Below are 12,799 nucleotides of genomic sequence, written 5' to 3'. Positions count from 1 at the left end.
TAGTTCATTCTGAAAGAGAGAAAAAGGGGGCACATCCCCTCGTATCTATGCGGCGTAGCCATTCCACGGAGCTGGCCTGCAGTCACTTTTTGGAGAGCATCGGAGGAGGAATGAGATCACAAAAGCAGACTGCTCAGATACCCTCTAAGCAACACATATACAAGTTCTCTATCTTTCGAAGGACAGGACAGGACAGTGAACCAACAGCTATAATTAATTTTCCTTCCCAAATGCAGCAGAAATGATGTCTAAGCATTTATCCTCACACTCTGCACATGCACCATGGCAAGAACCCAGATACCATAAGGCAGTCCATGCTCTCCTCCACACATTTGTGAACAGTGTGTGTGTTCTACGGAGAACACTTAAAGTAGACACGATTGAGAGACTAAGCCCAGTAATGGCTCAAGTCCCCCTCAATCTGGCCCACATTAATAATGCAGAGGCACATCTCAGTGGGCTCATCCCCATCTTCCCTTTTCTACTCCACCTTTCCTCCTCAGAGTGGTGAGTGTTGCCCAGCTTGATGTCCGGCATGCAGCAGCACCACTCTGCTCCGTGGACACTGGGTTCAATCTGTTGTAGAGCTGCAATTCAATTATCTCACCAGGGTCCTGCTCAACCACTCGTGAACGGAATGGGGGCAAAGGTGTGTTCGATACGAGGGAGGGAGCAGGGGGGAGGCAGAAGACATGTGGGGGGGGACTAGACGTATCATAAACAGAAAACCCAGTTCAACATGGATATAGATTTGAATGCTGCTTTTTCTTGTGCGATTAGCTTTCGGCTTTACAATCACTAGACGGATGTCAGGACCTGATAAAGCTAATCACTGCAGTAAGCCAATGCTGAGGGATTTAGCACCCCCCACCCCCTTCTGCTGCTACCTCCCCAGCCCCCCTGAAGACTTGGCTGAAAGAGAAAGCAGAGAAAAAGCCCAGAGCCCCCCCCAAAAAAAAATGGAGCTCTCCACAAAATAGCCCTCCATCCACTTTGGGATCTATGAAAGCCTTATTTCTGAGAAAGGAAAAATATACAAAGAAAATGTGCAGCAGATATCTTTGTATCACTGAGGTAAATGTATGCATAATTGATGCTCATCTCGTTGTTACTGTCAGTGAATACTTAGAAACACTTACTTAGAACATAATGATTATTTCGATATGTTAAATACATTTAAAAGACAGACTAATACTGCTGTGTTTTAAAAATAGATGGAGTGAGAGAGAGACAGAGAGAGGGTGCACTCAAGCAATGAAAATAGATAGATGAGTGCTGCACTGATTATGTGCATTGTGCATGATGTCCTCGATGTGGCTGTACCCACCAGTGAGTTCACAAAGGTCAACACCTTGGTATTTTTACTGCGTGTATATGATAGTTGGTTAAGTTATGAAATGATTGCATGTGGTGCATGCATGCAAAGTGAACACTAAATTAACCATGGCAACAGTGTATTACATATAAGATATCTTTGCATGGTGAGATCATTTAGTAAATCTATTTGTCCCGTGTGTTGCCTGAGTATGCTGGTTCAGGCTTTGACCTGAACCAGCTCTCTCTCTCTCTCTCTCTCTCTCCTTCTCTCTCTATCAAATCCAGTAGCTTGAACTCATCATATGTGTGGTTCTTATTTCGTCACCTTGCTAAATCTCCCTTATCACCTCGTCCCCGGGCTTCCTGACCTCCCCCCCCCCTCACCTTTAAGCCATTCAAGCAGTCAATGCTTCCACTCAACCCCCTCTGCTGCTCCAACCATATTACACCAGATAGAGAGAAAAAATACAGGCTTAGAAACAGTATGAGAGGGGAAAAATGAAATAATCTGGAGACTTCATCAATTTTTCATGAATTTTCATTTAGACTGGGAGAGCCCTAGCTCTTACAGCAATCAATAGATCAAGCTGCTGTCACGCGGTTAGCACCTGGGGGGCTGCTGGAAGGCCCTCGGGAAGTCAGGGGACTGGATCAGAGGTGGAGACCAACCCCCTTCTCTCCAACACAGAGTTACATTTCCCATGGATCACAAATCAACTACCCATCCTTCAACCACTGATTACTGTAATACTTGTGGAAATACAGTTCCAGGTCCTTTTCAATTCATAGAAGATATTATAGCTAACTACACAAAGTTATGTCACTCATTACGAAAAATAAGATCTTGAGGTCTCCTATACAAACATGCCAAACCAATCCAAAATAATCTGCCCATCACTGAAAACTGTTTTTTATATTATATCGGAAGTATGTCTTATGAACATAGTTATTGTTTCAAACACAGGGTCATTTTACTGAAGGTACCACCGGTTAAAACGACATAAGGACAATGAGACTCTTTGCTCCACCTTATGGGCTATCGAGGTGCCTGCCTGGAGGCCGCTCCATAGAAAGAAGCCCAGGCTCAGCTTGCCCTGGGGGGTGGGCTCATCTTCAAAGGTAATTTGATCCACAGCTCAGGTTCTGCCTGTTGGTGTTTCACCAACACAGTCTATGTGGTCTGGGTCGAATGTCCATCAGGACTTTGATCTGTGCCTGGTGTTCAACCCCCTTCCACCTGGGAGAAACCCATGTTTGCCCATGTCGTCATGTCCTCTCATATAGTTTCACAGAAGCTTTACATTCACCTTGAAGATCTGCAGATCACTTTGATAAAATCCTCCTTGATGTAAAAAATATTACAAATGTATCTCAAGTCCTTGGTTGAAAAACTCATTCCGCACAACTCATTATCCCACCAAACAATGCCACACGTAGCCAAACCGCATTGGAGCTTAGCTATCACTTTTAGACCAGGACATGATTATGTTTGCAAATAGAGAAAATGGAAAGCAAGATTCAATCAACTCTTATAGAGTAGAGTGTCATTACAGTTTACTCAAATGAAAGGTTGATTTGTTTGGTGTTATTCACAACAGACATGGTCATTTTCCATTATGTATAAATGACATGGATGTTGACAGGAAATGATGAAATAATAACCTTTTAATGTTCCTGTGTAAATCCAGTCTTTCCCATCATCGGAAAGCAGCGACATCAACCCTTTTGTTCATCCGGCCAAATTACTTATGGTTAAATGAGAAAACATCATTTCAGCAGCACGGCAGAGAGGAGAAATGTAGAAGAAGACTTAAGAGTCCTAACTCACATGCTACTTCCAAGGATGCGTTGCGGCTGACGGCTTCTCCCAGGTAGTTCCGGGCCACGCAGACGTAGGCTCCCTCGTCCGGCTTGCTCCGTCGTCCGTGAACGATGCGCAGAAAGAAGAGGGAGCCACTGGGCAGCAGCATTCGGTGAGAACGTGGGTCGTCTTTGTCCGTTTCCACCCGCTCTCCATCCTTGTACCACTCCACTGTCGGGGTCGGCCGCCCCTCTGCTTTACAGTTGAGAGTGGCGGGCTCCCCTTTGGAGACAATCAGGTCAGAGGGGTGTTCCACAATCCGGGGTGGGGAGTCCTCCTGGCGCAGACGGGATCCTAGAGGAGAAAGCACACATGGAATTAGTCATAAAAGAACAGCATACAGACTTTACGCAAAGTTTCGGTTTGATAATTTGTCTGAAAAAAAAGAAGGCCTCGAGTCAAAAGCCTCTTTCATTGTTGTGAGAGTGAAGAGTAAACTATGTGTAAGATAGGGAAATGGTAAGGGTTAAATCAATAAACACAACTAAAAGAAACAGAGTACGTATCCAATATATGCGGGAAAGCATCAGGATACCACATAAGGAATTACATTTTGTGGCTAAGGTATAATGTTAAATATATCAATGAAACGCATAAGGAAAAATATTTGCTAGCCAGCCAGATATATAGTGGACTCACTAAGTGGCTCCATCTAATAGTTACCAAATCTCCACCAGTATTAAAAGCATGTAAAAAAAAATACTTTATTTTGAGGCCTTTAATTCCCATTTCAGGGTTGTAAAAAAACTGCCATATGCTCCTTTTAACCCTATTTGCAATGGTTTGTGGGTAATTGGACCCATGGGTGAATGGTGAATGAAAGTGTGCAGTGAGCACACATCTGAACTATACAGACACCCATATGATACATTTTGCTTTCAGTGGGGTGCAAACAAGTTGAACTGTCGAGTCCACTGTTGTAGCAGTGTACATGTGATGTGAATATGAATGGCGGGGTCCAGGCTAATGGGAAATTATAATCTTTCTCCTTGGCCCACTCCTTTTTATTAGGGCTTGCAGTGGGTGAGCCCTGGGAGTCTGGCAGCTAAGATAATGCATCCAATGTCAGAGGGCTATGTGTGTCTGTGACCACATAGCACGGAACACAGAGATAAGATGATGTAGGCCACACACACACACACACACAAACACACACACACACACACACACACACACACACACACACACACACACACACACACACACACACACACACACACACACACACACACACACACACACACACACACACACACAATGTAGGACTGTAGAGCATTAAAGACCAAACACATTCACATCACAGAGGCCCTGGGAACCATGCATTCAACAATCTAAAAGTTTGATCCAGCTTCAAACACTCAAAGGCACAGTAAGGGAATGGGGAATAAGGCAAACTTTTCCGAAGGCTCTTTCTTTTGAAGCGTATTCAATACCCCCCACTCAATAACTTCTCTGATTCAGTAGGCAGCCCAATGGTAAGCAGCCAGTGTTGTATGAAGGAGAGTGCTGAGCTCTTTGTCGAGTATTTGCAGGTGTGCATGTGATTGAGCTGAGTTGATGGCTGTGCCCTTCCCTGGGGCAGTGCAGTGGGGTAATAGTACGCTGCTTGCCGCACACAGAAGCACCTGGAGCAGTGTACCACATATGCCTTTGTGCTTATTTAAGGGCTAATTTCAACATGGGACGGAGGCAACAAAAAAAGGACAAGTTCCAGCACTGTTTGCCTTGATTTGCACATGTTCCACTACTCCATTATACTTGACACTCCCAGGATGAAGCGGGGACACGCTTTACCCCGTCCCCCCCAAGAGTCTGCGGGCAGAAGGACAGGAGCGGTTACAAACCCACTGATCAGCACAAAATACACTTCAAAGACTCTCTTGAGTGTGGTGAATGCACACACACACACACACACACACACACACACACACACACACACACACACACACACACACACACACACACACACACACACACACACACACACACACACACACACACACAGTGTAAATGTGTACTAGTCAACAATTTGTCTTAACAGGGATCAGGAAGAAGGCAGTGGCATATTGACCCCTGAACAGGAGCTAGTCTGTTCTCTCTTCTTTCTAATTTGGGCTAATTCCCTCCATTTCCCTGTCATTGATTTGTGATCAGGCCTAGTGTCTTGCTTTAAGTGGGGCGTGGGATGTTTCTTTGAAGAGGGTTTAGTGATATCCCTTCCACAGAGTACATCATCAAATCCAATTGGTATTTGGAAATGGAAATGGAGATATGAAAAAAAATAAGATGTACTATTTGTGATAGAACGCCAACCTACAGCATGCTGCTGGCAGTTTTTAACCCAATCTCTTCCACCAGTGGTGGGAAAAAGTAACCTAGCCAGCAGTCAGTTTCCCTGATAGTACAGGGTCAGAGGGGTACGTTTGTATCCTGGCAGAAAGTGACTAAATAAATGAAGCAGTAATTAACACTGTGACATTGATAAATAGAGGGCAAGATAAAGGAAGGACATGGAGACCCACATGTCCCTCGGATGGAGAGTCAAACGAACATTTATTCTTATCTCAATGGAGCATCTGCTTCCCTCCTAATCCTCAGGCCCCGCGGTGGCTTTTCCACTAAGGCCAATGCGCATGCACAGCACTAAAGTGCGGCAACTCCATTCGATTTATATCAGTCTAATTTCTTTAAATCCAATTTGTATTCCAATCTACTGCCTTCTAATCACTTAAACCTTGAGTCTCCATCTGCTCTCCTTTTTCTCTGGTGAATATGAACACAGCAGATGCCCCTACAATTGTCCTTTCACTGCCAGAGAAGCCAGAGGCAGGTGCACAGAGGGTCAGACGTGAGTGGTCAGTCTATCCTGAGTGGAGCTACTCAGGTGTAGAGGTAGAAAAGCTGAACAATTCACATCGATATCCAGTATGGCATGACATTTGTTTTAAAAGTGGCACATCCATCTTAATATAATGGGTAACCTCAACATGTAACCCTTGCCTGTTGCTGAGCGTGCTTCACTTTCTAAAGCACAAACTAAAATGTGTGTATCTTTGTGTGTATATGTTTGTTTTTGTACTGTGCCCTCATGTGGTTCTCATGTCCTAGAGATTGCTGTCCAAGAACATCAAATAAAAAAGCTCATGTATCTCTGCCCGGCCATCAGTCCAGGCTCCTAACTGAAGTGAAAGTCAATCTGCAGCATCCAACTGGGCCCCCTTCCTCAGTCTCTCTCTACACGGTAAAATGGGCTTTTCTGTTGCCCTTTTAATGCGATCATTGGTGCTGTGCAATCAAGTGCTCTCTGAGCTGAGGCGAGTGCACTTCACTGGGTCTCAGGGCACACACGCTCCAATCAAAATGCTGTGTTTTCCCCCCTGTCTGCAATAACACCACCATTACTTTTCACCATTGCTGTGTAGTCGCCCCCTGTCCTGGAGGAAAGCAGGGACCAGAGAACAAACAAGCCCACAGAGACACAGAATGAAACCATAAGAGGGATTAACAGGACCAGAAGCTGATTCCTTTAGTCTCTTCACTCTACTTTCAGCTTCACTGAAATCTGACGCCATTTTCCAATGTTGCTAACCAAGAAATGTTGTGCAGTTTTACACCTTGCTTCCTCACTCGGTATTATTTTTTATATCTTCCAAATAACATATCAACCTTTTTTCAAGGTTTTACATATTTCAATAAAAACAAGTTCGATTTGTTTGGCAAATCCAGAATAAAAACACCACTTTGACTATCATAACAGCTTATCCTACCACATAGTCCAGTGACCACACACATAGAAGGGGTCTTTTCTATTATCTTTTGTCCCATATTTATTCATGTGTGCAACAGAAGGTCAGGCCTTTGATGATCTTTTTGTAATTATTTTTATTAGCTCCCAGGAGAAATTGTAGCCCACCAACCAAATCAATACCGACACCCGCCTCAGCCAGAGAACATAAAAGGAAGGGCTCCCCAAAGAGATATTAGTTATTCTGGCAACAGACATGTGTGCTGATCACAGGTAACCAACGGCAACCTCGGACCAAGGCAAAAGAAAAAAGAAAAGTTCCAGTCACACTGTAGGCTCCATAAAGCATCAAACACGTGGAAAGCGAGGTCCGAGCCAAGACGGCGTAACACTTTAATGTGGATGCTGAAAGGGCAGAAAGTGCTGATACCCAGCGAGCTGAGTGAACATAAAAATGTCCCGAGCCAAAATAAATTAAAAATAAACTCTAAATCTAAAAAAGAATCCAAAGGGAATATATTAAGCGTTTGATCCATGTTGTTCATTCTGAAAATATTCTACCCCTGCCTCCCACTTCTCCTCAACCTCCCATTTTATCTCCCTCCCTATCTCTATCTCTCTCTATATATACAGTATATATTTTCTTTTCTTCTGCCTCCCTTTCCCCATATCTCCCTGTCTCCTTCACTTGCTCCTTGTCCTATTACATCCTACCCGCGCGGTGAGGGTGACAGAGTCATATCCGTCATGTCATCAGAAGGGAAATGTGAGAGAGTGGCAGGGGGGAAACTGGGGGAGTGTGGGGGTGGCGATAGGATGATATTACTGGCCGTCCTCGCCCCAGCACTGGCCTGCACAGCCCGTTCTCACCCGAGATTCATCTTCTTTACGGCGGGCTGTCAGCGGGCGTCACACCACATGAGCTCCGGACGGTATACCCCCGATACCAGGCACGCAGCTCATCGCGGCAAAGTGTCACTGAAGACAACCTAGTGGAGCCCATCCCAGCACACTACATACAGCCAGCCACTAGAGAGAGACAGCCTGGAATATAACAGCAAATAATCCTCCCAGTGCAGACACAGAGAGTGTGAAAGGGACTACAGACGACCAGGGACTACAGACGAAAATTAGCCATGTGGCTATAATCTGGCTCAATTGTATATTGTGCACTGTCCCTGCTAAATAAACAATAAATGAAATGAAGGTTGTTTCACAGGTGCAGATCAGTTTCTTCCGCTTCATCGTCTTTTGCAAGTGAGGGAGGGAAGGAGTTTGCACTGGCTAGGCTAGCAAGCTCACATGATGGGCTCTGGTCCACCTCAGTGCTCTGCATACTGCCCCCCCCCTCCCCCCACACACACACACACACCCCTGTCTCCTTCTCAGATCCATACTCTGAGAGCAAACACAAGGGTAATTCTAGGAGCTGCTCTTCAACATCTCGCTGCATCCCCTGCTTGCCTCTAACAAATATCAGATAGAATTCCACACTGAGTGTATTTCGGGCAGTGGTGTGGTGGGGTCAAATTGACTCTGCATCTTGTGTATTTGCCCTCGCTCCCCCATGCTGTCGGAATATATAAATAGATTACTGTGGGAAACCGAATATCTGATTTTTCTGCAAAAGGGTTGATCCAAATATATAGCTTGCATTTCAAGCAGTTTCAAACCCTTTTTGTCAACCTTTTATTCTACTATCACACATGAACAGGGGTGATGTGATGGGGGCAGACATTAAAACATTTTTTTTTTCTTTATGGGGAAGTGCAATGTGTTGATAAGGGTGCTGCTGCTTGCTCTCTCTACATGGGGGCTGGTTAATGTAAGGAGTACAGCACCAGCTCTCAGGGACTGTCAAGCCACTGGTAGGGACACTAAACTGTGTGATGCAGATTAAATGATTTCCGATGCCAGGGCCACTCAAGCGTGTAGCCCGCTGCGCAACCCCACCTTCTTCAGCGCGCTCTCTCTTTTCCCTGCAGATCCCTCTGAGCAGCCTTTGCACGGCCATTTTCCTGCCTGACTCGGCTTTGTACTATAGCAGTAGCCTTGGCATTGATTATATGATGTCAACATATCTTATTTTTAATGTATTTGTTATGCCCCTGTAAAGCATTCTGAATTGCCTTGTGTCTGAATTGTGCCATATAAATAGACATTGCCTATGTGGCTCGTGTGTGTAGAAAATCAAAGATTTAAAATTTTTTGGAGATGAATTGAGTGTTTTATAGTCCTCCCTTCCCCGTCACCTGCTGTATTGGAACCCTTGACTTAAGTTAACACTGCTACTGGCTACAGTGTAGCAGTCATCTGTAGAAAACTAATACAGTAAAGCAGTTATCTTTGTTCACTTTAATCTCTGTAAATGTATGCTATAAAATCAGATAAGCAAGCAGCAGTGTTTATGTTCTCATTACACGCAGCTCTGTGTGTGATGCGCATGTGTGAGCTGGGCGCAAAATATCATATCACCAATAATTCCCTTTCTGTCAAGCGTGGGGCTACTCTAAACAGTTCCTACTGAGAGCAGTGCAATGAAATTAATGGCATCAATTGATTCTCCCTCAAGCATTGTAATCTCTTTACCTGCATTGCTGAGCTTCCCCCTCCCCAGCAGATTGAATAGGTTGAAATAAATAAGTGCTTTATTGCTTTAGATAAAAACAAACAGCAAAGGGGAGGGACAGGTGGATGAGAAGGCCTCCAGGTACCCATGATATACTGTGTTGAGAGATGAGTGGATAATTGGAGGTGTGCCGTGGGTGCTGACCTGTAGTCAACACGCTGCAGTGTCTCTGCATGTCAATGAGGGCAGTCACAGACGCCAGCCACACTCCACCACTGTGGGATGGGCTGGAGGTTATGACTTTAGCCCCAACATGTGAACGTGATGAATACGAGCGGTTACAACACACCATCCAGGTGATGGACTTACAGAGAGCAGAGTGAGGTAATCAAACGACCCTTAGAGCTCACTGTTTGTGTTTTTAAGGTACAGCACACCAAGCCTAGACCAGATTTATTAAATTTCTATTCCGTTTGACACCTCATCTGGTCTGGCTTAGGGTGACAGGGGTCAAGGGTGCTAGCAGTAACTGGATGAAGGACTCCTTCAATTTACTCAGGCCCATAAATCCAGGCTAACAAAAAAACAAAACAAAAAAAAACAATGGGCTTTGATGGTTATGAATGGTGCTCACAAACACATTCACACACACATACTCGCACTACATTTCATAATTCTACCAGAGGCTGGGTGTTAGCGGGGGCCTCTAAATGACGAATGCCTGCAGGCGGTGCTCCAGACAAATCATCACCGTGGTGGAAGTGAAACTGGAGGGGTTCAAACGTTCAAGGATGCGATTAAGGCTTTCTTCCTACCCCGCTGCACTGGTTGTGACACTTGCCACGTTCCACTCTAGGACTTCAGCCACAAAGCCCGACTCACCATGAGCCTTTATATACAGTAAATCAACTCTCCCCTGGACACAGTGTTGTTGCCTGGGTTTTTAGAAAGCAGTGTGGTGCTGCCATGTTTTTGCAGCAGGGACACAACAACAGATTCCTACAGCACTGACACACACACACACACACACACACACACACAATACAAGCCTTATTTCTGAGCAAATATTATGTATATTTAAACGTGATGATGATCCTCGAAATGTCAGTGAAAATGCCGTTAAGTCAGACAGCTTGGCCTTATATTAATTTTTCCAAACTGTTATTTAACACATCGCACCATATTACAGCACATAAGGGATACATATTATACAACAAGGGTTATTATGAAATGCATTGCCAGGGAACACTGTGTCTTATCACTCAGCACATCACTGGTAGAAATGCAGTGTTTGTACCAGCAAAATAAAAGCACTATGCAGTATTTGCAATTCACAAAAAGCATAAACATTATCAATATATATATATATATAAATAAATAAATGTGTATATATATAATGCTCATACTATGTTGGCCGAGTTAGCATGTGATGAAGTAAAGTACTGTGCATGTTGACTTGCCCTCATTGACAAAATCAAGTCTGTTCACAGGAGCTCTGGCCCCTATAATAAGACCTCTGTGTTACCGTAGTTTCCACACTGGTTTGATAAGCGGTGGTGTATGGCTGCCTGGGAGTCTATGTACTTCTACAGGCTTATATTCCCCCAGTTAGTTACGGGGGAAGAAAAAAAGGTACCAAGCTGTCATGGCTGGGTGATCCACGGGCCGAGCTTGGGATGGGGGACGGTGAAACGAGAGACACTCATTCACTGGGCTCCAGCATTGGGAGGTGCATTACGACTGCGCTGGACTACTGCTGTGTGTGACTGATGTGTGCTTGAGTGTCATGCTCTGGCTGTCCATCTCCACACATCTCACACTAGGAGACAGCCTCATGCATTTTTATCACCAGGCCCGACCTCATCGTACAAGGCGCTGCTGGTGAGACACACACACACACACACACACACACACACACACACACACACACACACACACACACACACACACACACACACACACACACACACACACTCAAGCTCAGGTACAAGTGTCACACAAACACAATGAAGAACAAGAGGGTATGCAGCTGATAGGCTGGGACACAAAGAAGAAGAAAAAAAGATGGAATGTGATAAGGACTCTGTATGTATATACCATTAAAAGGTGGGTTCAATAAAAAGTTATGTGAATTAATATAGTATGTGTCATATTATTTGTATGTGCATTTGTGAACTGTCCTTATTCCTCTTGCAACATACATGTTTTGTGCAACCAGTGTCTTCAGCTCTGCATGGCTGCCAGTATGCATTGGTATGATTCCACATCAACAGTGTGAGCGTGGGCTTGCACCAATACACACTAGTTATATAATGGTATGTTCTTCTGTGAGTCACTAAATCTTAACAACCATTCTCTTCTATCTGAAGGTTTCTTCAAGACAGCAAACGTTCCGGGCGCAGCATGCCAAACAAAGACACTGATAAGACAAACATCTTGTCTCTTCCTATAAACGTCAGGCATCACAGGTTTGTGTTGTACTCAATCTTGACTTTCTTTCTGCATATTTGCATGCTTTTAAGAAAATCTAATTTTGTGGAGATAAGAATGGGTGTCGCATACATGCTGCCAAATCGTTCCCACACGGAAGCAGTCTGAATTGTAACCGCTGACTGGGTATTTTCTATTGATCAATATTCTAGTTCATTCACTATTATATAATCATCAGGGATTATATAACAGTAATTAGATCAAAGCTATATTTCTGTTTCCTGCTCATAACTTTTAATTCACTGTTGAAAAAATTGAGGTAGTGGGAGAATAGAGCAGGGTTTATTTATGTGCCTTGGGGCCCCAGAGGGGTAAGCACAGGTGTGTGCTCTGTGAGTACAGGTGTGTGAGACAGGTGAAGGCTCAGATCGCTAGCTGTCCCTCAAAGTCAGCACGCTCAATTCATCCAATCACTCCTCCCCCCATCACATCCTCCACACACACTCCCTGTATACTGCCATCACAGGTGTACAACGGCCGCCTCACTGTTTAAATTCCACCCTCATGGACAATGCCAACGATAGATAGATGTGTACTTTAGTGAGTGTGTGTGTGTGTGTGTGAGAGAGAGAGAGAGAGAGAGAGAGAGATAGTGGCGAAGCAGGGTCTTTGGAAGTTTGGAAAAGTAAATAACATGACGAAAGATAGAAGAAAGATGCTTATCCGGCCACCTATACATGTGAGCATTAAACCTCCATTTCTTCCAGTTAGAATCTCTCATCCTAGTTTCCTCTTTGTTTCCCTGGGCTAAAGCTTCGGTGCATTAGGCCTTTTTTTCTGCTCTGTAAATGTCAGGGGTAATGCTTGGCTGGGGCTT

General features: G+C 44.5%; 1 protein-coding gene across 1 annotated transcript in view; it reads right to left on the bottom strand.

Moving 5' to 3' along the window:
* Positions 1-12,799, bottom strand: part of robo2 (roundabout, axon guidance receptor, homolog 2) — a 174,248-nt gene that overhangs the window by 157,042 nt on the left and 4,407 nt on the right. The window contains exon 2 of the mRNA XM_080053968.1: positions 3,146-3,472. Coding sequence (XP_079910094.1) covers positions 3,146-3,472 — 327 coding nt within the window. The remainder of the gene's footprint in view (positions 1-3,145; positions 3,473-12,799) is intronic.

Source organism: Ammodytes marinus, assembly GCF_949987685.1.
Source record: "Ammodytes marinus genome assembly, chromosome: 3".
Classification (NCBI taxonomy): domain Eukaryota; kingdom Metazoa; phylum Chordata; class Actinopteri; order Uranoscopiformes; family Ammodytidae; genus Ammodytes; species Ammodytes marinus.
The sequence above is the reverse complement of the archived record's forward strand: the minus strand, read 5'-3'. Positions and strand labels throughout refer to the sequence as shown.